This window comes from Saccostrea echinata, unplaced genomic scaffold (genome assembly GCF_033153115.1).
Source record: "Saccostrea echinata isolate AGI-Se365-2 ecotype Australia unplaced genomic scaffold, CSIRO_AGI_Sech_v1 ptg000027l, whole genome shotgun sequence".
Classification (NCBI taxonomy): domain Eukaryota; kingdom Metazoa; phylum Mollusca; class Bivalvia; order Ostreida; family Ostreidae; genus Saccostrea; species Saccostrea echinata.
This window is the reverse complement of record NW_026889776.1, coordinates 3,662,792-3,688,667: the sequence shown is the minus strand read 5'-3', so window position 1 is coordinate 3,688,667 and position 25,876 is coordinate 3,662,792. Positions and strand designations below refer to the sequence as shown.

Genomic DNA, 25,876 nt, shown 5'->3' with positions numbered 1-25,876 from the left:
ATATTTAAAAAAGAAAAGGAAGAAATTACTAGTATGTTATGAGCACTGGTCTCCTTCGAAAGTTAATCAAAAGAAAACTGTATTGTCTGTATTAAAAAGAACGATATTAATATTTATAATAGCAGAAAAATGAATTAATTGACATATTATGATCTGTGGATTCCTAAAAAAATGTAAAATGAACCTTTTTTTGGTTTTAAACATGGAAAGATTGTTGATACGAAGCCAAAATTGTCATCAGGGTGAAGTAGCATGGAATGAGAGAAATACTTTATTTCAAGCTCAAAAGATTATTTTACTTTGGTATTCTTAAGAGAAAATTCAACACTTATTAAAGAATATAATTGTCAAAAAAAACAATAGAATTAAATGAATAATTTTACGAGGTTTGATGTACTTTTATTTAGACAGCTGCAGCTCTAATTGTGTACACATGAAATGCGATGAAAACTGTGTGCAAGGATGTATTCAGGGATACTGGGGAGATACATGTCAGAAAGACTGTCCATCTGAGTGCTCAATGAACAAATGTAATAGAAATAACGGGCACTGCAATTCTTGTATCAACGGGTACTATGGGGATCGTTGTGAAAAGAGCTGTCATTGGTATGATAAATGTTCTGGGAAAAAATGTGACAAAGACAATGGATTCTGTACATCTGGATGTGAGCCAGGGTATTATGGACAGTACTACTGTCAAGATAGCTGTGGTGAATGCAGCACTGGCACTTGTGAAAGAATTACTGGGAATTGCGAGGCTTGTAATACAGGCTTTTATGGAACAAAGTGCGATCTAACATGTAGTAAAAGTTGCCTTAATTGGGAATGTATGAAATTAAGTGGAAATTGTAATAATGGTTGCATCAGCGGTTTCTACGGCCCATTCTGTACTATGCCATGCAGTAGAAACTGTGCACAAAACAACTGCAGTCAGAATGGGATTTGCACTGGTGGATGTAAACCGAACTGGATTGGGGATCAATGCGATAGTAAGTCTATTCAATTTTCATATGTTCTTTTTTTACATATTCTATACTTTTCTCCTTGCTATCAAACTCACGAATTGGCATATAAAGAAGAGAAGACAGAAGGCATTCATATAAATTGGTATATTTTAATACGGCATATAAACGCGAAATTAAAAAGGGAATTGAAATACCTTTCATTAAGGAATAATATTGTCGTCTGAATATTTTTTTTCAATTTTAATAGGCTATTTGGAGTTGATATTCTTTGGGCAAACTTTAACCATATCCAAATATAATAATTGTCAGCCTTGCAATGGATTTAAACAAATAATATTTTAGATATATAATGTTTTTTTTTTTTTATTTAGTCAGATGTAGCTCTAATTGTATAGACATGAAATGCGATGGAAATGGAAATTGCGTCCAAGGATGTATTCAGGGATACTGGGGAGATGCATGTCAGAACAACTGTCCATCAAAGTGCTCGATGAACAAGTGTAATAGAAATAACGGACACTGCAATTCTTGTACCGGGGGGTACTATGGGGATCGATGTGAAAAAGGGTGTCATTGGTATGATAAATGTTCTGGTAAAAGATGTGACAAAGGCAGTGGATTTTGTACAACTGGATGTGAGCCAGGGTATTATGGACAGTACTACTGTGAAAATATCTGTGGTAAATGCAGCATTGGCACTTGTGAAAGAATTAATGGGAATTGTGAGGCCTGTAATACAGGCTTTTATGGAGGTAAGTGCAATATAACATGTAGCAAAAATTGCTTTAATCAGGAATGTACGAAAATAAGTGGAAATTGTAAAAACGGTTGCATCGGCGGCTTCTACGGTCCCTTCTGCACTATGTCATGCAGTAGAAACTGTGCGCAAAACAACTGCAGTCAGAGTGGCATTTGCACTGGTGGATGTAAACCGAACTGGACTGGAGATCGATGCAATAGTAAGTTTATTCAATTTTCAGATTTTCTTTTCTCACTTTTTCTGTACTACTCAGCTGCAATTCAACTTACAAATTGACATCTGAAGGAAAGAAAAATGCGTTCTCAATGAGCCTTAAGCATCCTCAGATAGTGTGGATTCAAATTTGTTTAAATCATTATCTGCATCGGTAGGGAGGGACCACGATGGGTGATCAAATTTTTACATAAGATACACAGGAAAAAATCATTGAAAATTTTCTCATGAACAGCAAAGCCACAGTTAGTCATATCTATTTGGAAGTATCCTCATGTAGTACATATTCAAATTTATTCAAATTATGACCCCCGGGGCTAACGACGGGCCAAAATAGATCATCAAAGTTTTACATAGAATAACAATGGCAAAATCTTTAACAATCTTCTTTTTAAGAATAGCAAAATCATAATTGGTCATATTAGTCATATTAATGAAGAGGCAACCTCAGAATACAGAATACAGAAGCATCCTTAGGTAGTGAAGATTCAGGCTTGTTGAAATTATGACCCTGGAGGTAGAGTAGGGCCACAATGCGTCAAAGCTATACATAAGAATATATAGTAAAACGCTTTTAAACATTCTTCTCAAGATCAGGAAATCCATGATTAGTTATATAATTATAGAAGAATCCTCAGGTAGTGTATATGCATCTTTTTTTTTTCATATCATGACCCTTGGGGGTCGGGGGGGGGGGGCAGTACCAGCCGTAGCAACTTCTCTGAACTACCTAGATATGACGTCATAATGGCATATGACGTCAAGTCACTGCACATTTTGAGCAGACATGACGGGGAAAGTGTCATAACTTTTAAATTCCTTTCACATCAAATGTAGAATTTTTTACGTTCATGTTTAATTCATATATTCTTGATTTTTGTTTTAAGGCTGTTTTGATGGTGAATATTTGCAGTATAATATCGTTATTCTTTTTTCTTGTCTAACATGTACGTATTCAAACAATTACAAAAAAAATCTGAAATGATCCCCCTTACACGTCCGTAGACAGAGTTAGAATTTATAAATCTTATATATATTAGACTGGCACAAGTGAATAATAAGGATTAATTGAAGATATTTTGTGTGAAGCTACTGGAGAAATATGTCCTCTAACTGAATTTTGCTGGGGGATTGTAAGCAATTTATCCAATTTCGTATTAATTGCTATGAAGAGTGGAAAATGACCCCTTGTATGTGGGTAAGTTAAATTTCTCGTGAACTATTTTCTGAAGAAATAAAATTCAGACTTGCCCCCAGCACTTTCTATATATATACCCGAGAATACGTTTAATTTATGTAACAAGTCGTTCACAATAATTTTGTTTTTCACTTTTGCCGATGCGATTTTTGTGCAACATTTAAGAAAATTTATAAGTGTCCGTCACATGATCAACACAATGTTGTGACATCACAAAATGATTTTTTATAATACCTTATTCAACTCTCTTACAACTTAACTGTGTATGTATACATATATTACAAATTGAAATCAAAACATAACTCAAAATAAAATAGTACAGTGTATATATCTAATGCATATTAAGCCTTCGGACAGCCTTAACATAGCTGCGTAGTCATCTAACTTCAGACGTTCACAGTAGCTCAGTCGGTAGAGCGCTCGCTCCGTGATCGGGAGGTCGTGAGTTCGAATCTCGGCCGCGACTGACCTAAGTCGATAAAAAAAAATGGGTAGCAACTGTTCCTTCGCCATGCGCTCGGCACTTTGAAGTGAAAGTTGCGGGTCCTTCGGATGAGACCTTAAAAACCGAGGCCCGTGTCACGGCAGGCGTTGGCACGATATAGATCCCTCACTGCTCAATGGCCCTGAGTGCCGATGTAAAGGTCAAAATTTGAAGCCCTTCACCGGTATATGGTGACGTCTCTATATGAGTGAAAAATTCTCGAATGGGACGTAAAACAACATACAATCAATCAATCAATCATCTTACTTCAGAAGCATCTTCAGAAAGTGTAGATTCAAGTGTATAAAACACGTCTCCTGGCGTTAGGGTGGGCCACAATAGAAGATCAAACATGTATGAAAAAACTTTTAAAATTTTTAAAGCCATGAATAGTGAAAGAAATCTGGAAGCATCCCTCAATTAGTAAAGAATAAAGTATGTTCAGTTCATCACTCCTCGGTGAAACTTTTCAATAATAAACTGATTTCTGCTTTTTCCCAGCGAAAACGTTGAGGTGAGCGACGTGGCCCTTAGGCCTCTTGTTTTTAAGTAGAAAAGTCTAGTTAGGCCTCTTACAAAAGATGAACTGATTTTCAAAAATGTGTCTCATCAATAACGTACTCTTTAATGCACAGATAAAAAGTAGCAGTCATTAGATCTCTACTATTTTTCAGATGCACTGCAATTCTTCTATAACAAAATATTTCTTTTGCAGATTTAAAATGACAATTTTTGAAATTAATTCACACACATGCTCAAATAATAAAAAAAAATTAATCAACTACACGATTTGTATTTTAAAATGAGCATAAAACAAAACGATTCAAGTTACTGAATTGCATGTAATATTTTCCTTGGCCAGCAAAGTTTTTTTTTTTTTTTTTTTTTTTTACATTATGTTCATAAATAAAATCAACTGGAAGATTTGTGTATGTAAATATAAAGCAATTTATCTGAAAAAAGGAAATATGTTTTGTTCAGAGTATAAATAGGGGAAGGAGCTTGAGGAAATAATGCTCGTATTTCTATCTGAGAACATAACTTAGTGTAAATTAAATTCCTTTTCAACTTTCGCCTTAATTTTCTTTTTGTGTGTGGTGTGTGTGTGTGTTTTTATGTCCTAAGTATTAATTTTCTGTAACTAAATATTACATGAATTTACTGCTTAAGTTCATGGGTTTTGTATTATTGGAAAAGACATAAGACAGTTGATATTTTATAGGATGCGATTCCAATCATTACGGATCTGATTGCTCACGGGAATGCAGTTTTAACTGTAAAAGTCAGATCTGTCACAATGCCAATGGATACTGTACCTATGGATGTAAGAGCGGATTTTATTTAGAAACGTGTGAACAGAAGTGCAGTACGTCATGTCCGTCAACCTGCAACAGATATTCAGGGAAATGTGAAGGTGAATGCCCTGCTGGAAAATATGGAAATACTTGTAATAAAACTTGCAACGAAAATTGTAAAAATGGATGCAGTAGAATCAACGGTTTGTGCGATTCTGGATGCATTGTCGGGAAATTTGGAGACGATTGTCTCAGATCTTGTGGTTCGGGTTGCTTATCCAGTTGTCGTCAAAACAATGGGAGTTGTCAATGTAAAACAGGATGGCAGGGTGAAACGTGTGATGGTAAACAAAATTATTACTCTCGAAACCTACAGTAATTTCAAAATTTACTAAAGAGTAGACAAAAAAGCTGTTACAAACTAAACATCATACTTTAAACCAGTGAAGTTCGTATAATGTCATTATTCTGTCCATATCAAACAAAAAAGTTCGATCATTTCAATTCATCGAAGTTATCTACCAATTCTCTTAATAATATTGACAGTTCATCATAGAAAATTTTAATATTTCTAAATAAAATCTGCACTCTCTATCTTTAAAGGATGCGATTTAAACCATTATGGACATGATTGCTCCAACAAATGTAGTGTGAATTGTAAAAACGACACCTGTAACAATATCAATGGATACTGCATTTATGGGTGTACTAGCGGATTTTATTTAGAAAAGTGTGAACAGAGATGCAGTACAACATGTCTATCTTCTTGCAAGAGACACTCCGGGGAATGTGAGGGAGAATGTCCAGTTGGAAAGTATGGAAATTATTGTAATAAAACATGCAGCCAAACATGTAAAAATGGATGCAATAAAAATAATGGTTCATGTGAGTTTGGATGTATTGTCGGAAAATTTGAAGCTGACTGTCTTCGGGACTGTGGTGGTGGGTGTATTTCCGGTTGTCATCAAAGCAATGGGAATTGTTCATGTGAAACAGGATGGCAGGGTCAATACTGTGATGGTAAATCAAAACAAAATAATTGCAATCTACGTCAAATTTCTTTATGTACATGCTAAAAAGGATTATAGTTTACACCTAATATACTACTTTGTTAATTACACACATGCATATCCTATCATATTTATAATTTTTTAGTGATAGAGATATATTAAATCACAGAAGTTTTTATTTTTTTTTTATTTATTTATTTTTTTTTTTTTGGTTAATAATCTAACAATTAGCTTTAACTTTGTCAGTTCTTTAAAGATGATTCAAAACTTTTTATTTCCAAGTGTGACCTCTTAAAAATATTTTATTTTTACAAAATAGAATGTAGGCCAGATTACTACGGCAAAGAATGTGATCGGCAATGTAGTTCCAATTGTCTAAACGAAACTTGTTTCTCAAACAATGGGTCTTGTATAGGGGGGTGCAAAGGTGACTTTACGGATGAACAATGCACAATAGGTAAGTTAACCAATTTTTTTAGATAAATTCAATAAATACAAGGACAAAAGCGAAAAAAAAAAATTAAATTTACAGTTTCAAGAATTAATTAAATCAAAAGTTGTATGTATCAAAGTAAGTACACAGTATAAAATTTTTAAAGTTATATAGGCAAACTTCATATATCTTTTCGAATATATTTTGCGCAAATACAAATAGGGCATATATATGTAGAAAATAAGGTGACAATTAATTTTTTATGATGACAGTTTCTCACTCTCACGCGAACTTTTCTAACAACCCTCGCATATATAATTTATAATATATGGCACATAACATTTTTAAACAACCAAAATCGCTTAGCAAGCATAATTATTAAACACTATGGATACATGTAAATATCAAAATAAAAATGTTTTTAATAAATAACTGATTGGTTCTGACATGGGCGTCGAATATAATTCCGAAATATCCCGTCCTGATTCATTGCAGAATGTGTTCAGAACGCTGACATTTGTGTTGTTAACTTTTGTTGTATTTACGGAATTTTTCTCTCCAATCAAACTATCAAGTTCCTCTGAATTTAAACGAACAACGCAGACGTTATCTGGACATTTTAATCTTCGCGGAACTTTCAACGCTTACTTAGTAACTGGCTCTGTGAATTTCGAACCCGACTTAATTTATATGCAGAATGATTTCACGCGAGAGAATACATCTGCATTTGGGATGGCAATATATCTGTTTCCGGTTTAATATAATTATATCCAACGTGATTCAGCAGTTTTCAGAGTATGTTGGATAAAAAATAACATTTGAGGCATAACGAGAAAACTAAATAAAAATGTTATATATTATTTTATATACGAAAAACGAACTGGATAAGCATGTTATAGTAAACTATGCTTATTTTTCTTTCTTGGAAATGACTGATATACAGTCAACACATTTCTTTTTTCTTTCTTTCTCAGCTCTCGCTGTAAGTGACTCGACATCTTTACCAATAACAGTTATTGGTGCTGGACTAGGAGCTGGAGTATCTGTGATGTTAATAATAATCATTGTTGTTATTTTTCTCAGGTTTGTATCAAAAACTAAAATAATGATTTCATTTTATATTATAAAAGTGATTTCACTCGGAGCATTTTAAGAGAGAACAATCAAAGGCTGTACAACGATTAATGTAACGTAAGGATTTATTTATTAATTTTTAAATTTTTCATTCAATTATAGATTAAAAAATGTTCTTTTTCTCGTTGACACAGACGGCGAAAGAATTCTTATTCCAAATCAGATGCAGTTCTGTTTCGAAAAAAGGGCACCCAATCTATAGGTTATTTTTTAACAAATAAAAGCAAGAGTCTTTTGATTATTCAAGGGCTTACTAAGATTTAGTCCATTTCAAAATTAACTAATCGTATTATGTTAGTACTGCTCATTTCGTATTTTTATGATTGGAATCGAGTTAATTTCTCATATCAGAAAATAAGATGCACACTGACATAGGAAACGTTGCCCTTCTAATCGAGGACCCAGAAGAAGAGCCCCAGATAGAAAACCCCGAGGAAGCTGTGTATTATAATGACCTGTCTGTGGCTAAGGATATTGCTATTTCAGATCTACTGAATGTAATCACACAGAGAGAAGCCAAGGGAAAAGAAGGATTCCTTAAGGAGTTTAAGGTTATCAATAATTTATCACAAGTACCTCAATTTCAGCTGAGTGATACTGCAAATATTTTGTAATAAGTAAAGATAATCTAATAATATAAAGGAATAGAAATGAGAACTGAAAATCATCGGAAAGAAATATTGATTATTGATTTATTCCATTTGTAACATTCAAATATTGTATTATGTAACACGATACACTGTGATATAATATGACATAAGATGATATGGTATAATATAATATAACATAAGATGATATGATATGATATTTGATATGATATAATATGATATAATATAATATAAAATAATATAATATAATATATATTCCTTCGCCGAAAAATAAATTTAGTCGCTTCCATATGGAGAAAGATTTGACTGTGAAATCGCTAAAACAGAGGAAAATATGCCTAAAAACAGATTCAAAACCACTTTTCCATGTAAGATAGTAATTTTCGTTACATTATTTTAAAGTTAAAGGTATATGCATTTATCAATTAATCATATAATTTCAATGCAATTAGAATTAATTTAAGACTCTAAAATATGATACTGAAACATATTTCTATTTCTCTGTGAAAGTTCAAATAATAGAAAAACTTATTGAGAAATCCACTTTTTTTTTTTTTTTTACAATTCTATTGTTTTTAAGAAGCGTCTCAGAATGAATTCAAACTTCCAATCATCATTATTTTGCTTCTCATCTACTTTATAATCTACACATTTTGTTTATTTATGTTTTTTCGTAGATGATCATTCCCGCGTTATTTTAGAAGCTAGTAAGGGCTTTACCTCCGATTACATAAATGCTAACTACATTGAGGTAATTTACAGAATAGAAATTCAGATTTTGGTTAAGATAATGAATTTAAATACATGATGTCTTAAATATACTTGTATTTAACATTTTCAAATACTTTTAATTCTTAGAATCTAGAAGAAAAACGGGAATTCATTGCATGTCAAGGTTTGTTGATTGTTAATAAATATGCGAAAAATTTTAAAATACTTGATAATAAATGTTTTTAGAGAATCTTATACATTGTACCATATTACGGTTATCAAACTTTACATTTTATTTTCTTTTTTTTCAGGCCCACTCAAAAACACTTTAGTTGACCACTGGAGAATGATTTGGCAGGAACATGTAGATTACATCATCATGTTGACCAACCTTACTGAGGGACCAAAGGTTTGACTAAAGATGTATTTTATGGGTTTTATACTCTCTATATGTGAATTAAAATACTCTGTCTCAGTATTGTATATACATATATTAAAAGTAAACCATTTCACTCCAATATTGTTCAACTAATCACCAATATTTCGCTCAAGTGAGCCAAAAACTCATTTTTTAAATAGATTAAAGTCTTTATGATGTCGGTTCTCCTGTCTGTCTGTCTCTTAACTATTCACGTTTTCAGCTTTCCAGCTGATCAAACTACTTAGCCATTTTTAATCAGAAATCATCATTGGATAGAGCAAATTTAGACTTGTTCAAATCATGGATAGCATTATTTTTAAAGGGATATATATACTAAATAGTCGCAATTTTGGTATGGCCATTTAAACTTCTTTACTAAAGAAACACTAAATAATACAAACAAAAGCTATGCTCATTTAGTGCAGATTCAAGATTCATTTTTCTAATTTTGCCCTGAGGCCTTAAATGGAGATACAAGCGGATAAAAGTTTGATGAAATTTTATAAGGAAAAGATCGAAATGTTTCCCTTAAGAACAGAATGCTATAAATAGTATTTTGTTACGACAACATTCTCATCTAGTGCAGATTAAATTTTGTTCAAATAATGCCCGCGAGGATAACAAAAGAAGGTAAAAATTTGATCGAAATATATACTGAAAAATATTTCAACTCCGAGAATATAATGACGAGAACGAGAAAAAGTCATGAATGATATGCAAGCATCTCAATTAAAGGAATTTGAAGTTTTCAAATTATGCCTGCCAGGCCTAGAATAGATAAAACAAATATTGAAAAAAAATATGTTCCTACTGAAAAAAAAAACAGCATAGCAACAGTCAGTTACGAAAGCCCAGAAGGCTCATTCGAGATTCGAGTTTCGAAATACGAGATTCAAAATTCGAGATTCGAAATTCGAGTTTCAAGACTCAAGATCCAAACTAACCAATCAAAAGGCGGTTTAAGATTCAATTACTCCCCTTTGCTAAGTTTTGACCTTCAAGAAATCATTGAATATATTCATATTACAATGCAAGAAAAAGTGTTATATATATCAGAACGAAATTAGAAAAAAATATTGGGTTTCTGGTCTCGCAGGACTGTTAAGGCGTACTTAGAATAAATCAACGGAATATAAACGTTCATAAATACATACCATTTTAAACTGAATTAATTTTTGTAAAGCTACTATATTATCACATGACTTTAATTTTAATTGAAATAACATTGTATACCCCGCTCGGTAGGGAATTTGGTTTGGTCACGTTATTTGACAGTCACGTGATAAATGCATGTAATGGGTACTGTATGTAGGTCATAAACAAATCTCAATATCGCAAGGGCATACCCTAGTTAGAATTAAAAATTTCAGTAATAAGTTGTGTCTACATAACTTCTAGTTTATGAAAAGTGCTGCTGCTTTATTAGTTTAAATTTCAAGTTATTTGGCTATAGTCGAAATATGTGTGACCTTTGCCATGTATTTTATTTATTCATTTAGTAATGCTCTCGATTTCAGGAAAGCAGCAGCACTTTTCAAGTTAAGGAATGTTTCCATTATGCATATTCAAAAAATGGTCAAGATCTATTAAGTGTATGCCCTTGCGAAAAGGCGATTTAATGAGGCACCTCGGAGTGAAACATGCACACCCTGTACATAAAAACACGGTAGAATTAATTCAATACATTCTCTCGATAGTTTTTAAATAATGGCACAAAACAAAGGTTTCAGTTTTGTAATAATGGTCTACCTAAGATTTGCAAATAATATTCTGTTTAATAATAAAATGCGTTTTTCACTGTGGAAAAACAACTTGATCCGCCTCTCACTGCACATAAAATGCGTCAAATTTTACCATGATGACGTCATGTCGACAAGTGCATTGCGATCAGTGACTTGTTTATATTTTGCTGTGTGGGATTTAATTAGCGACAAAAATGAATGCAGTGGTCAGTTTTGATTTAGTTCATCACTCTTTTGCAGTTTAAAACCGCAAATTATTTCATTTTCTGTTGTTTTGAGGAATTGCTATATTTGTGTGGTGTCACAGTAGACATTTCCCGTATAAATTAGGCCCCGCCCACTTTATGCAGCCTTAACAGAGCTGCGCTGCAAAATATGCTTATTTATATTATAACTTCTTAAATATTATAATAGATTTATATCAAGAATATCTATATCGTATTATCTACTTTGTTTACAGGTTTGATGTCATAATAATAAATACTGTTAATCGGATTCAAAGAGCAAAAGGGGGGGGGGGGGTTGCGTATTGCAGTCGATTGATTGATTGTATGTTGTTTTACGCGTATGTTTTACGTTGTTTTCGAGAATTTTTCACTTATATAGAGACGTCACTATATACCGGTGAAGGGCTTCAAATTTTGACCTTTACTCGGCACTTAGGGCCATTGAGCAGTGAGGGATTTTTATCGTGCCAACGCCTGCTGTGACACGGGGCCTCGGTTTTTAAGGTCTCATCCGAAGAACCCGCAACTTTGACTTCAAAGCGCCGAGCGCATGGCGCAGGAACAGTTGCTACCCATTTTTTATCGACTTAGGTCAGTCGCGGCCGAGATTCAAACTCACGACCTCCCGATCACGGAGCGAGCGCTCTACCGACTGAGCTACCGTGAATGGTAATATTGTAGTCGATGAGAATTATTAGTGTGCAATTAAACAAGTAACTAGCGATAAATAATAAATATTGTTATACCTTTAAAAATTTGTTCCTATATAAATCAATACTAATAAAAGTCTAACATTTCAAATGTTTTACTGAGCGGGCATAAAAAAAATCGATGTTTGACCGCGGAGTGAGATATTGGACCTGTCGATGAGATGTTAGACCGCTTATGTCACACAATGGGCGGGGTTAGCTAAATCTCATTTGCATTCGTTGGTGTTCGACATACATGTACATGTATGTAAAAAAATAAAATAAATAAATAAAAGGTATAACAAAACATTTATTGACTGTGTTCTCGGGCAAAATGCGTTTTGTCGACCCCTCGAACCAATCTGTTTGCCTTCGGCCTAACGGCCTCAGGCAAACAGTTTGGTTTTTGGGTCCGACAAAACGCATGTTGCCCTCGAACCCAGTCAATAAATGTATAGTAATCAGTGGCGGATTTAAGGGGGGCACACCCGGCGCCCACCTAAAATTGTCAAAGTTTACGTAAATCATAGTTTCGTCTAGAAAATGTAAAAATGTCTAATCGGTAGACTTTATTTTTACTCTACAAAATCTCTAGAATCCAGATGCTTCCGGGGGCTTCGCCCCCTGGGCCCCCAGACCCCCTGCCTACTTTTGGCGCCGCCTGTAACTTCAATTCCTGGATCCGCGCCTGGTAATACGGGTTTCAAATTAGATATAGTTTGTGACAAGGTATTAGAAAGTGATCAGTGATTAATACGAGTTTTAAAGTTAAGTGTGCAATAAAACAAGTGACTAACGATTAATAATAATTAGTAATACGGGTTTCAAAGCGGATATAGTTTGTGACAAGTTATTAGAAAGTGACCAGTGACCAATACGGGTTTCAAAGTGGATATAGTTTGTGACAAGGTATTAGAAAGTGACCAGTGACCAATACGGATTTCAAAGTGGATAGTTTGTGACAAGGTATTAGAAAGTGACCAGTGTTCAAGTTTGTGAAACCAAGAGACAGACCCTTAAGTACGGATGGCTGAAATATACATGTTTAATAAAGATAACGATTTTTCTTTGTTTAGGTCCGTAGGAATTAAAAAAAAAAAACACTGTAAAGCCCCCCCCCCCCCTCCCAAAGACGTTATTTTTGAAAGGACACAAGCATAAAGTTGCTATGTTTTCTATAGTATATTATATCGGTAAAAAATATAAGGGGAATGTGGGGGGGGGGGGGGGGCACGTTCCCATGGTCCTATGGCTATGTTGTTTATTTTATTACAACGCTAGACAAATGTTCAGTTATCAACATTCAGTGTTAATCTTGCGATGCATGGGCAATATAATTATATATTCGATAATTATTGATAAGGAAACCGCTTGGGTCTCGCTAGATACATAACCAATCAATAAACCAGCTTCAATACATGATGTTATGGCCATAGGGAAAAAAAGATATAAAAATATGAAATAATGATAAAAAATTAATTATTTTAACAAAACAATGGACCCTCTATACACCTTTAGGACTTTGAAAAAATCGTATAGCCTAAAGGAGTTCGTATTAAAATTACTCAGTTCATGTATGCCTTTTTTAGTGTACACAGGAAATCTTAAAATACATCGTAGTAGTGATAAAGAAAAATCGCGTTCGCTTTCCGAATGGGGTATGTTCCATATAGGCAAAAAGGCTGTAGCCTACTTATCATTTTCTTGATGTAAAAAAAAAATATTTATTTAATAGTCATGTATTTGGTTAAAAAATGGGTGAAAATTGATCATAAATCTTATTTATTTACCAGTTACTAAAATATTTTTTCATCAAATGCAATAAAAGTATTTTTAGCAATCCACACTTTTATGCCTATCCAATTTTTACAGTATACAAAACTGATTTTTATAGCTGGTTAAATCTAAAATTGAAATGTTACATTGAAGTCGATATTAGACTATTAAAAAATGACAGCAACAGGAGTCTACGATTAGGACAGGGAATAGAAATTAGGAAATATGTTTGGGTTAGTAGGAAGTCAAACATAAAACATTTTTAAAAATTTATTTAGATTATTCAGTAAAGACGTTTCTATAATTTGCAAGCACTGTGTACGGATTTTAAAATTTCTCAATTTTATTAAAAGTGGTCATGAAGATTTTAATTTCTGTATCATAAAAATATGTTTAAATGATTTATAATTATATTCACTGGAAAAATGACAATGATAGATGTCTCCAAGATCGCAGAAAGTAATCCTCCGACCCCCCCCCCCCCCTCTATTGAGAGGGGGCGACTCCCTCCTTGCCTATCCGCAATTCGGCAATGATGCGCTTTAGGTGAAACCTGTGACTTCACAATCAGCCTACATATTAGCAGAAGGGAATATACACCGCTGTTTCCCAATAGAAGAAATACATAAAAAATAAGTTTTCAATTACTTATCTTGGTCTAAGGCTTTGAATACTTGAATCAATTAAAAATTACATATACACTACAGTCTGGAATTTATTTTGTTCCATATCAAATAGTAGATCAGTCTAACTGCACAAATGCAAAATGTGCAGTGAAAAGACGATCTTTAGTATTTCATATCAATAATAATTTTCTCCCTCAATGTGCAAATTAAATAATTTATCGACCTACTAATTTCGCATTTTAACGATAAGACCATATAATATGCTATATATGTATCTTTTCTTTTGTTTAATGAGGAAAATAAGATTTTATATATATATTTCAAAACGTTACCCACAATTCACTTTTATTTTGTTTTGATACATATATCATTTTTTCTTGCATTATTATTTAAGCAAATGACCCATTGGTTATAAATATATTCAGTGATTTCTTGATAGTAAAAACTTAATAAAAGGGACTAATCAAATATTGAATCCGTCTTTTGATTGGTTACTTTGGATCTTGAATCTCGAAACTCGAATTTCGAATCTCGCATTTTGAAGCTCGTATCTCGAATGAGCCTTCTGGGCTTTCGTAGTCAGTTGCAATAGGGATTAAAAAATTTTAAGGAAATATATTGGAGAATCTTTACAACTCTTCGTTATGATTGGTATGGGCAACATAATGAAAGTGAGCATCTTGGTTAGCCTTGTTTTTTTGTATTTAAATCATATTTGAAATGAAATTTATTACATGCAATTTAATTGACTATTACTGTGGAATCATCATTGTTCGTGGGGGTCAATGTTCGTGGGTAACCAAAATTTGACTGGTTTGTGGGGACGTAATTTCGTGGGTAACTTGCATATTTTATTAAGATAAATAAATCAACCGTGTTAAATGTATGTGTGTTTCAATGTTCGTGGGGACGTTAATTCGTGGGTAAGGGCTACCCACGAAATCAACGAACATTGATCCCCCACGAACAATGATGATTCCACAGTATGCAATAAACATTAACTGTCAATGTCAAACTTAAATATCGATATCTATATATTTATCAAATTTTGATAATATTGTCTTACAAAAAATAGGTGAAATGTCATCAATATTGGCCAGACGAAGGAAAGGAAGTGAACATTAATCCATTTTCTGTAACCTTGTTGGAAGAGAAAAAATATTCTCATTTCGTCGAACGAAGAATGACAGTGCACAGAAAAAAGGTATAGAGAAAAATAGTGTTGTAATTTTTAAAAGGTAAAATATTCCGTATGAATATAATACTTGTTAAAAAACAAAGCAGAAATTTAAAAAAAAGTTTACATTGTATCATAAAGCAGAAATTGGGTTGACATTTATCTAAAATTAGGTTACTGGGTCGAGGACGGTCGTGCAGTATCACTTCACCCGATGGCCAGACCACGGAACACCAAATCCCTTAAACTTGATTGTATTCCATCGACATTTTCGACACAAGATCATGCCTTCCCATCACCCAATACTTGTCCACTGCAGGTAATCACAGAGTTAACGAATTATTTATTAAGGCAGCTATGGGTAATACCTTGGCAATAATTTCACTTCCCAAATGTTATCCAGATTCACAAAGATGGAGACCTTATTACGAGACAAATTGGCAATAATTTCACTTCCCAAATGTTATCCAGATTCACAAAGATGAAGACCTTATTACAAGATCATTTATTGAGGATATTTAGGCAAAGAATTTCTTACAAGAATTTTTTTGTAGATTGCATACATATCCATGTTTATGCTAATAAAATTAGCTGAAATGTGTTTTGTTTTGGTTTGTTATTTTCAAATTATCAAATTAAAATAAAAGAACAATAACATTCCTCAGGACAAGATAGCACAATCATTTAAAAAAGGGAAACTACTTATACTGCTTTTCCAGTTACTTTCTAATTGCAAGAAAACACATCAGTTGCATGGTTTCAATTTATTCTAGCGCTGGAATAGGGAGGACGGGTACGTTTATAGCCTTTGACGTTTTGTCGAGGTATGGCAAGGACAAGGGCAAGGTCAATGTCATAGAGTATGTCAAGGCCATGCGTAAAGACAGGATGACAATGATTCAAAATGTGGTAAGTTGCATACATTGCAATTTATGAACGTTTTCTGTTGACAAAACTCGACTTAATTTTTAATAATTGAGAGAAATGGTGATTGCCAGAAAGAATCTCATTCATTTCAAAGACATCATAAAATGCACAACTTTTGTTAACTAAAAAGCCAATATACATTTTACAAATAAAATTGTTTTTAGAACCAATATGTGTTTCTGTACCATGTACTGTACGAGTTCTTCAGAAGAAAAACACATTATAAAAAGAGAGACGAATTTCTCAGTCAATATGGAGATATGAACAAAGCTGGTAACCAGAAACAGATAACTAACGAATTCAATGTAAGCATCTACATAGTATATAAATGATATTTACATATTTTCTATGATAATTCGATAAAGAAAACTTGAAAAAGTATTTTGTCAACTGTAAAAGGTGAAAAAATGCATATATAAAAAACTTTGATAAAATGATAAATTGTGCAAGATTGAAATAACTCGAATTAATCTATCAAACTTAACATTTCTACAGGAACTGATAAGTTTAAAACCAAGATATGTTGCCCAAGATTTCAAGAGTGGAAAGGCGTTTTCAGAACTGAACTTTTCCAAATCAGTTTTACCAGGTATCTAAGACCTGAAACTTTTTTGACTTCCAAATATTTAAACATGTAAACTTATTTTTTTTTTAGTTCACCTGAGCCAAAGGCCACAATGAGCGATCAGAATTTCACATAGGAAAACATAGGGGGGGGGGGAAATCTTTAAAATTCTTCTGTTTAAGAACAGCAAAGCCATGATTGGCAATATTGATCTGGAAACATCCTGAGGTAGTGTAAATTAAAGTTCCAGCCCCGTTCAATACTGACCTTATTTGTGCTTCTTTCTGGCCAATGTACTCAGGCGAGCAATGTGGCACATGGGCCTCTGTTATGATTTGGGGGGGGGGGGGGGGGATTGATATTAAGAATATTGTTTTTGTGCAACAATACACTGCAAAGCATCAGAAAGACAATGCGTTACATTGCATTTTGCTATTAATTAAAGTAGACTAATTTTGTCTAATATTTTTTTTATAATCTTTTTAAATCTAATTTCAGTTGAGCAATATCTAGTTTATTTGACATCCCACGTTCCAGGCCGACAATGTTATTACAATGCAGTGAATGTTTCTGTATGTATAAAAGCTGTTCAAGTTTAAATATTTGTCATCAAAATGCTAAATTTCTATGTGTGACACATATATCATTTGATAAGTTAAACGTTTTGTGCACAATTGTAGTTCCTGTAGATTACCATTTTCTTTTGATTCTTTAAATATAGTCGTTCACCCGATCTGATGAATTTTTGTCTGCTCAATTTCCTGTGCCTGGAGCTGCCGTAGATCTTGTTCGTCTGCTAATTGATCAGGAATCAGCATTTTTGATTTCACTGAACCCTTTTTCAGAGGTTGAAGAGGTAATGACAAACACAATCATCAGACCATTATTGCATTCTCATAGAAATAAACTATCTTTTGCATATTTATTAGATTTAATTATGCAACATTGTCTCTTTATTACTATACATTTATAAACAATCTAAATATTTTGATTTTTCAAACCTTCTACATGTATTTGTTTAAGCTACAAAGCTGGGTTGAGGAAAAAGTAAATCCCCTCAAACTTAGTCCTTATATAATCACTAAGGGTACACAAGAAGTATTGTCCGGGGAGATAAGAAAGACAAATATAACAATCACAACAAAGAAGGTCAGTTTCCTTTTTTGTAGACGAAAACACCATATTTTTCATTATGATTAATATTTTTAGATATTTTCATTCAACATTTCCTAAATGTTGTATTAAGAAAAATAATCTACAAAAGAAACTTCACAATTTGGGTTTCACATTCTTTGCATGAATTAAAATTGTTTATTTTTTTTTCAATTAAATGTATAATTTTTCTTTAACAAACTACTTTTTTCTTTTAAAACTTTCGTTTATATTTCTACTGCAAATAAGGAAACCCGTGAAGTAAAGATATTTGAATGCCTGAACTGGAGTTCCAGTGATGCACTTCCGATGGAAACCTCTGTTTTAACAACGCTCATTAAACAGTTCAGCCTTTATCGCAAATCTCATTTAAAGGGATGTGTAACTGTCATATCGAAGTGTGTACTTAATTTCTTTTTCAAGCTACATCTTTTACATTTGTTTGAATAGTTGTGTCATACTTTGAGAAAAGGGGAGAAATGTGTATTCTGAGCAATAAAATTTAATTTGGGAATTTATTCAGTGATATCGTTACTGTTAAATAATCTTTTCTAAGCACAAAGTATTCATGATAACACTTCCTATGGCGAAAAAAAAATATTGTATTGATATTAGACCTGTGACTGAAATATATCACCATTGACATGCTTTTGTCACTTAAGTCAGAAAATACCAAATTAATATGGGAATGGTGTTGTTCATCATCCATAAAACTTCTTTGACTTGTCCTATTCTACCAACCAACTCATTCAAATATTAAGATTAGTCTGCCTGACTAGATTATAGTGCTTTGACACTTTGAACGCACAACAGTGAAATAAAATTTAAACAAAATGATTCGATGCGTAGAATTCTTTTCTACATTGATAAAAACCCACATTAGTTGAAAGAAATGTACAAACAGTTTCTAATAAACTTTAATCTAATATTTCAAAGAAATCATTGCCAAACGTGCCTCTATATTTTCTGTAAAAGGGATGGTGCGACATGTTGTGGAGTATTTTGCGCTGTGTATAACGCCATAGAACAGCTACAACAGGACGAGGAGGTGGACATATTTACTATAGTTCAGCAATTACAATGTCGAAGACCCGAAATGATATCAACAAAGGTACATATTAAGGCATTTTATTCTAGTGTTTCCATAAATATACCTTTACTCTTACTGTCATGCAAATAGTTAATATGACTCTATTTTTATAACTGATATAAAGAAAGGGAGTTATTTAAGATTTTTTTTTTCTTTTGCATAAATAAACATTTGTTTGTCACTGAGAAATCATATATTGCAAAACTTATTAGTATAAGATTCGAAAAAAAAAAAGGTTTTACATTCAAATAAAAACATCGAGGACAGACATTTAATCTCAGTTTTTGTATTTCAGGAAGAATATGAATTTTGTTTCAAAGCAGTTTCTGACTTTCTGAATACAGAGAGTGTATATGCCAACACATAAATTGTATTCATCCTTGAAGATATCTTAAACAGCTACTCAGACGATTTTTCGCAACCAGTATAAATAGTATTGTCAAAATTATGTGTAAACATATATTAAACCTTGAAAATTACAGGATAATATATTTATATTTTAGTTAAGAGATACATGCATGTATGTTTATGTATTGTTTTTAAAGCATATGATTTTTTTTTAATATTTGTCATATGTTTAATCAAAGCTTTCTTGCAAAGATAATTCTAGCCACGTGATAAATAAAAATGTATTTATTAACAATTTTAATCTCACCTGAGCCACATGCTCGGGTGAGCTTTTCTGGAAAAAAAAATTTTTTGGCGTCTCTGTCGTATGTCATCTGCCGCGAGTTCACTTGGTTAAAGGATTTCATGTTTGTTTTAATGAAAGTCCACAACGTTATTCAATGGTAGATAATTAATAAAATTCAGTGGGATTTTAAATTTCTTCTCAAGAACTTCCGGGACAGTAGGGATGAAACTGATGTTATATTTTCTTACATAATGATAACTCAAGAGTTTACAAATCATTGTCCCTGGAGGTAGGGTAGGGCAACAACATAGAGAATTTTAACATTGGAATAAAAATGAAAATTTTCAACAATAGTTTTCTCTTAAAAACAGCAGAACCATGATTAGTCATAAACATATGCAAGTATTCACAGAAATTGTTTTTTTTTTTTTTTTTTTTTTCAAATCATAGTTCCCGGGTCACAATATGGAATCAATATAATTTTACATGGGAATGTATATAGATAAAGAAAAAAAATTATAAATAATATTATATTTTTTATAGAAAATTCGGACCAAGCATAGTCTACATTGAAGCTTCCTCGGGTAATATTGATTCATATTTGTTTAAAGGATAATGCCCTAGTAAGTGATCAAACATATAGAAAAAAAATCAGTCTCTGCTGTTACTTGGACATTTTACTCCTTAAGAAACATTTTTTTTCATAATTTGTTTAAAAATTTTAGAATACAAGTATCAAATATTTAGTGCGAAGCAATCACATTTGGCATAACTACTTTTGTCACATTAATTTATTTTTCAAGTGACAGTCATCACATATATAAGAATAATTAATTCGCCATTTTTCCCTATAAAATTTCATATCCTTGATTTCAGAGTGCACTTTGTTTTGTATTATTTCTTTTTGTCTTTATTAAAGTATTTCTTTTTTATCTGAGTTTGTCGTTTTTCAATTGACGACTATGCTATGCAAATACAGTTAAACCTCAGTCGTTATCTTCAACTGACCAAGATATCGAGGGTAAAATACTTAAGAAATACGTGGTAAGGACTTCCCTGTCACTTCGACATATCCATGGAATTCGAGATATCCGTGTTCGAGATACCGAAGCTCAACTGTATTTGTATTTAAAGGAGAAGGGTTTGCTCTGCTCCCGCAATTGGTATTGTTTTAATGGACAATTGGGCTAGATTACTGTTCGCTATCTCCATATTATATAAAAACCTGCATAGTGACAGCATTGAACGTCTTTTCGTTTTATTTTTAAATTATATTATAAATTTATTCATTTTGCTAGTTTGCAGTTGACTGAGAACAAGCTTCATATTTTTACCTTTTATGATGATGACGGTTTATTAGTTTTCACTTTCATCAGGATAATCAAATGCAACAAAATCCAAAATATTTTGTCAGAGAAATATGCATTCTGTTCTCAAAATAAGGGAAACTAGATATCATTGAGATGGTGGCCATCTCAAAGGGCCCCGTTTCAGCAACGAACATGAAAATGTAAGGTAGCTGAAAAGGGTTTATTTTGAAGAGGAAAATTTGTTTACTATTATGGGATGTGTTGTTTGAGTCTAAGGGGCTTCTATGTCATCCTTGTTATAATAAAAAATGGCACGAAAATCACAAGTGCTCCATACCCTTTATCAAAAAAACGGCTCAAAAATCACAAATGTTGCATATCCTTTATGAAAATTGTTGCATATTCGCTATCATATGGAAGGAAAATCACAAATGTTCTGTACCCTAAGTCAATTGGTAAAGTTTGAGGCTGACTGGACTTAAGAGAAAGAAATTATGCACCGAACAAAGATTTTAAAAAGAGAGGCTATTTTTTACCTTGACCCTTGACCTACAATTTTCGTTCAAGGTCACTGCACATCCATTGACCAGTGGCACTCTGTGAGTGAAGTATGAGCAACATTGGACCAAGGGGAGAGAAGATATGCTCCAGACAAGGATTTTTCATATAATTATGCTATGACCTTAACCTTAGACCTAGAAACATGTTTCAAGGTCACTGCACACCCTTTACCCAAAGACACTCTGGGGGTGAAGTGCGAGCCAGATTGGGTCAAGGAGAGAGAAAATATGCTCCGGACAAGAATTTAAACAGAGAGGCTATTTTTGACCTTGACCCTTGACCTAGAAACTTTGTTCAAGATCACTGCACATCCACTGACCAGTGGCATTCTGTGAGTGAAGTATGAGCCACATTGGACCAAGAGGGGAGAATTTATGCTCCGGACAAGGTTTTTTTCATATAATTCAGCTATGACCTTGACCTTAGACCTAGAAACATGGTTCAAAGTCACTGCACACCCTTCACCCAAAGACACTCTGTGGGTGAAGTGCGAGCCAGATTGGGTCAAGGAGAGAGAAAATATGCTCCGGACAAGAATTTAAACAGAGAGGCTATTTTTGACCTTGACCCTTGACCTAGAAACTTTGTTTAAGATCACTGCATATCCATTGACAAATGGCACTCTGTGAGTGAAGTATGAGCCACATTGGACCAAGAGGAGAGATGATATGCCCCGGACAAGGTTTTTTCATATAATTCTACTATGACCTTGACCTTAGACATAGAAACATGGTTTAAGGTCACTGCACACCCTTTACCCAAAGACACTCTGTGGTTGAAGTATGAGCCAGATTGGGCCAAGGAGAGAGAAGATATGCTCCGGACAAGAGATCTCGGACGGACAGACGGACGGACGGACGGACAGACTGATCACTATAGGGCGCCCGCAGAACGGGGCCCTAATCAATAAAAAAAAAAAAAATGACATTTTAATCGTTCAAAAATGTTTAAGAATTGTCAAGTCAAGATCGCTGATACATGTAAGCATTATTTGATAAACATCTTCTTTTGACTTTTTTAAAGATCAGAAATCTATAATACAGTTTGGTATAACCAGAGTGGGATCAAATCCTTGAAAGGACAAAGGATGATCATTAAATGTCATGAAAATTCCTATATTAGTTTTTATTATTTTATCGATTTAAAGCTTAACTTTTAGCAACGTTTCTAGAGAATTGAACAAGGAGGTCTGAGTTATATGAAAATATTCCAAATTTAGAAATGACATAATATGGATGAACCCAGGAGAGACTAATTGAGATCATATTCACTGGTAATATAATTACCGTATAACAAGATATTTTATCGAGGATTCAATTTTGGCATTTTTAGGGTATTGACATTGCTAAAATTGAATATCCCTAACAATTCATACTGCTTTGGAGGTTACCGTTGTCTTTCTAGGCGTCATTAAGGTATGTCACTCGTGAAATTTCTTATATCAAGGATTTTTTGAGAAGTATATTTTGGATAAGTACTCATATAGTATGACTCAAAATCGCAGAGAAAATGGGGTGTCAGTGTGCATCTAACTGAGCTACGGTACAATTAAGTTGACCTTTTTGCACTTAAATTGTAACTCTTTGGTTAATCACTTTAACCGTTATCATATTTTATCAGATGTAACCATGGCAATAAACATAATCTTAATTTACGTAAAATAGTTTGAATAATATTAATCATTGAACAAATCATGCAAATTAATGCGCATGAATTATTGTGTGACCTTTTTGCACTAAAAAAGTCTCATATTTGGGGTATTAAAAATCTAAATAGGCAGTAGAATATTTTCTTGTATCAAACTTTTTACGACTTAAGTGCTGGTCGGTCAAAAGTATCGAGTAGTTTAAAATAATGAAAGAAAAAGTTGGGGTCAGTGATGTAAATTTTGAAATATTGGTCAAAATATGCGATTTTCTGGCAAAAAACTGTTTAAATTTTTTCTTGACTTCTTTAATATATCTTCATTTCTTGGCAAAATTTGTTGAGCAAAGGTGTAAATTTTGTTATAAAAATATAAATTGAGACCTATATTTAATATTCCAGGCATATCATAACGAAATATATTCTCTGAGTAAAAGTATGTTAGGCTAAAGTTCCAAGATATTAAATATAATAAATGTGTAGATTTGCAGAAATTTCTGTTAAATATCCTTCCACCACAAGAAATAGTCCCTTATAAATCTTGTTTTTTAATGAATTTTTGAGCAGTTTTTTAATTGAATGTTGAACATTTTACATTGCTTAATTTAAATATGTTATAAAGATTGAATTGTAATAAATAGTTTTTAAGTTAGAGGTTCTGACTGAACTTTTCTAAAAGGCTGACGAGTGACATACCTTAAATCGCTAAAAAATATTTCCCTCTAAAATAAAATGCTTATTTTTAAGGACAAATCGCTAAATTTACGTCTCGCTAAAAATTCCACTTATAAGTACCTGTAGATTTGATATGTGTATATAGTTATATGTAGATATGATACGTGGATAGTTATATGTATATATGATACGTGTATATAGTTATATGTATATATGATACGTGTATATAGTTATATGTAGATATGATACGTGTATATAGTTATATGTAGATATGATATGTGCATATAGTTATATGTATATATGATACGTGTATATAGTTATATGTAGATATGATATCTGTATATAGTTACATGTAGATATGATATGTGTATATCGTTATATGTAGATATGATACGTGTATATAGTTATATGTAGATATGATATGTGTATATAGTTATATGTAGATATGATATGTGTATATAGCTATATGTAGATATGAATAAAAGTGGAAAACATCAAGTTAATAAAGCGGGAAGATGTATCGTGTCTTTAAACATTTGAAGTCTTAAGAGTAATCGCGCCTGTCATTTGTTTTATTCATTAATTTTAAGTAAAAAAAATAGTATATGTTCTTTTTTCTTTTTTTACCAACAAGCAGATTTTGAAAGTTAAACTGTCCAAGAAAACTCATTGCATTACTCCTTAAATCAAAGATTTTCCAGTTTTGTGTGTGAATATTATTTAAAATAAAATTATAAATGTGTATCTATTACGCGTATTTGACTGTTGTATCGGATGGTTCTAGGAAAACAAATCAAAGGTTTTGACTAATTATGTACATGTATGGATGTCCTTTCACAATACTGACAGAGAGTGTGGATATCCCTGCTTATTTTTGCCAGAGCTTAAGGATATCCCAGTTCAATTATTCCACATTGTGCACACATCTCATTATTAGTGTCAGAGCGTACGGACAGTCCGGTTCATTCATAACTGCAAGAGTGTGCAGACATCCCTGCTCATTACAGCCAGTATGAGCGGATATCACTGTTCATTCCTACCAGAATATGAAGATATCCCTGATCATTATTGCTAGGATGTGAGGAAATCCCTGATCATTACTACCAGAATGTAAGAACAACCCTGCTCTGGACTTGGTATCCTTACTTTGTGTTGACATTCCCGTTTGTCTTCTTGGAAATTCAAACATGCAATCTTTCCTGCAAGTATATCTACGTATATCCGACTCAGTGTCATGGTATCAAGGAATATGTAAGTTGCATTTTCATAAAAGAGTATACGAATTTCAAAGTTTTAATCGAATTTGTTTTATCTACTAATCTATCTACAATCTAGATTCGTTTTATCTACAAATCTATTTAGAGTCTAGATTAAGAAGGTGAATTCTATTTGGGAACCTTTGTCTGGTAATTAAGAGAATAAAATTTAAGCAGCCACGAATAGTTCAGAAATCAACAAACAGGTATGGTTGCCCTTTTTCTACGAATCAGATCAATGTACAGATCCTCCATATTTTCTCTTGAAGGTTATCACAGTGCTCTCTTTTATTAAACATTTAGCTGTAGTCAGACTCGAAAGATTAAAAGACAAAAGACAATGCTTCTACAGATATCCTGGAACACGTTTTTGTTTTTATTTTTTGTTTTGTTTTTGTTTGTTTGTTTGTTTGTTTGGTTGTTATTTTTTTTTTCCTCTTTTTTTTTTTTTTTTTTGTTAATCTCCCGAAATGCGGTTTTCACCCTAAACTGTACATCATATAAACTTTACTTCCCATAGTTTGGCAAAAAGAATGACTAGTACTATTTCCGCCTCGAGGTGGTTTATTATTTTTTATTTTATTTTTTATTAT

General features: G+C 32.7%; 2 protein-coding genes across 2 annotated transcripts in view; both read left to right on the top strand.

The window, feature by feature from the left end:
• Window positions 1-25,876, top strand: part of LOC133193447 (receptor-type tyrosine-protein phosphatase kappa-like) — a 343,287-nt gene that overhangs the window by 182,695 nt on the left and 134,716 nt on the right. The gene's annotated exons all lie outside the window — the stretch shown is intronic.
• Window positions 576-19,570, top strand: LOC133193116 (receptor-type tyrosine-protein phosphatase mu-like). Its single transcript, XM_061329090.1, has 22 exons — window positions 576-786; window positions 1,337-1,717; window positions 1,866-1,924; window positions 4,966-5,259; window positions 5,642-5,935; window positions 6,208-6,382; window positions 7,844-8,043; window positions 8,381-8,468; window positions 8,778-8,851; window positions 8,959-8,995; window positions 9,123-9,220; window positions 15,368-15,496; window positions 15,643-15,788; window positions 16,243-16,378; window positions 16,561-16,701; window positions 16,892-16,985; window positions 17,460-17,533; window positions 17,683-17,817; window positions 17,985-18,126; window positions 18,376-18,511; window positions 19,089-19,224; window positions 19,499-19,570. The coding sequence occupies exons 1-22, from the start codon at window positions 576-578 to the stop codon at window positions 19,568-19,570; spliced, it is 3,252 nt and encodes a 1,083-aa protein (XP_061185074.1).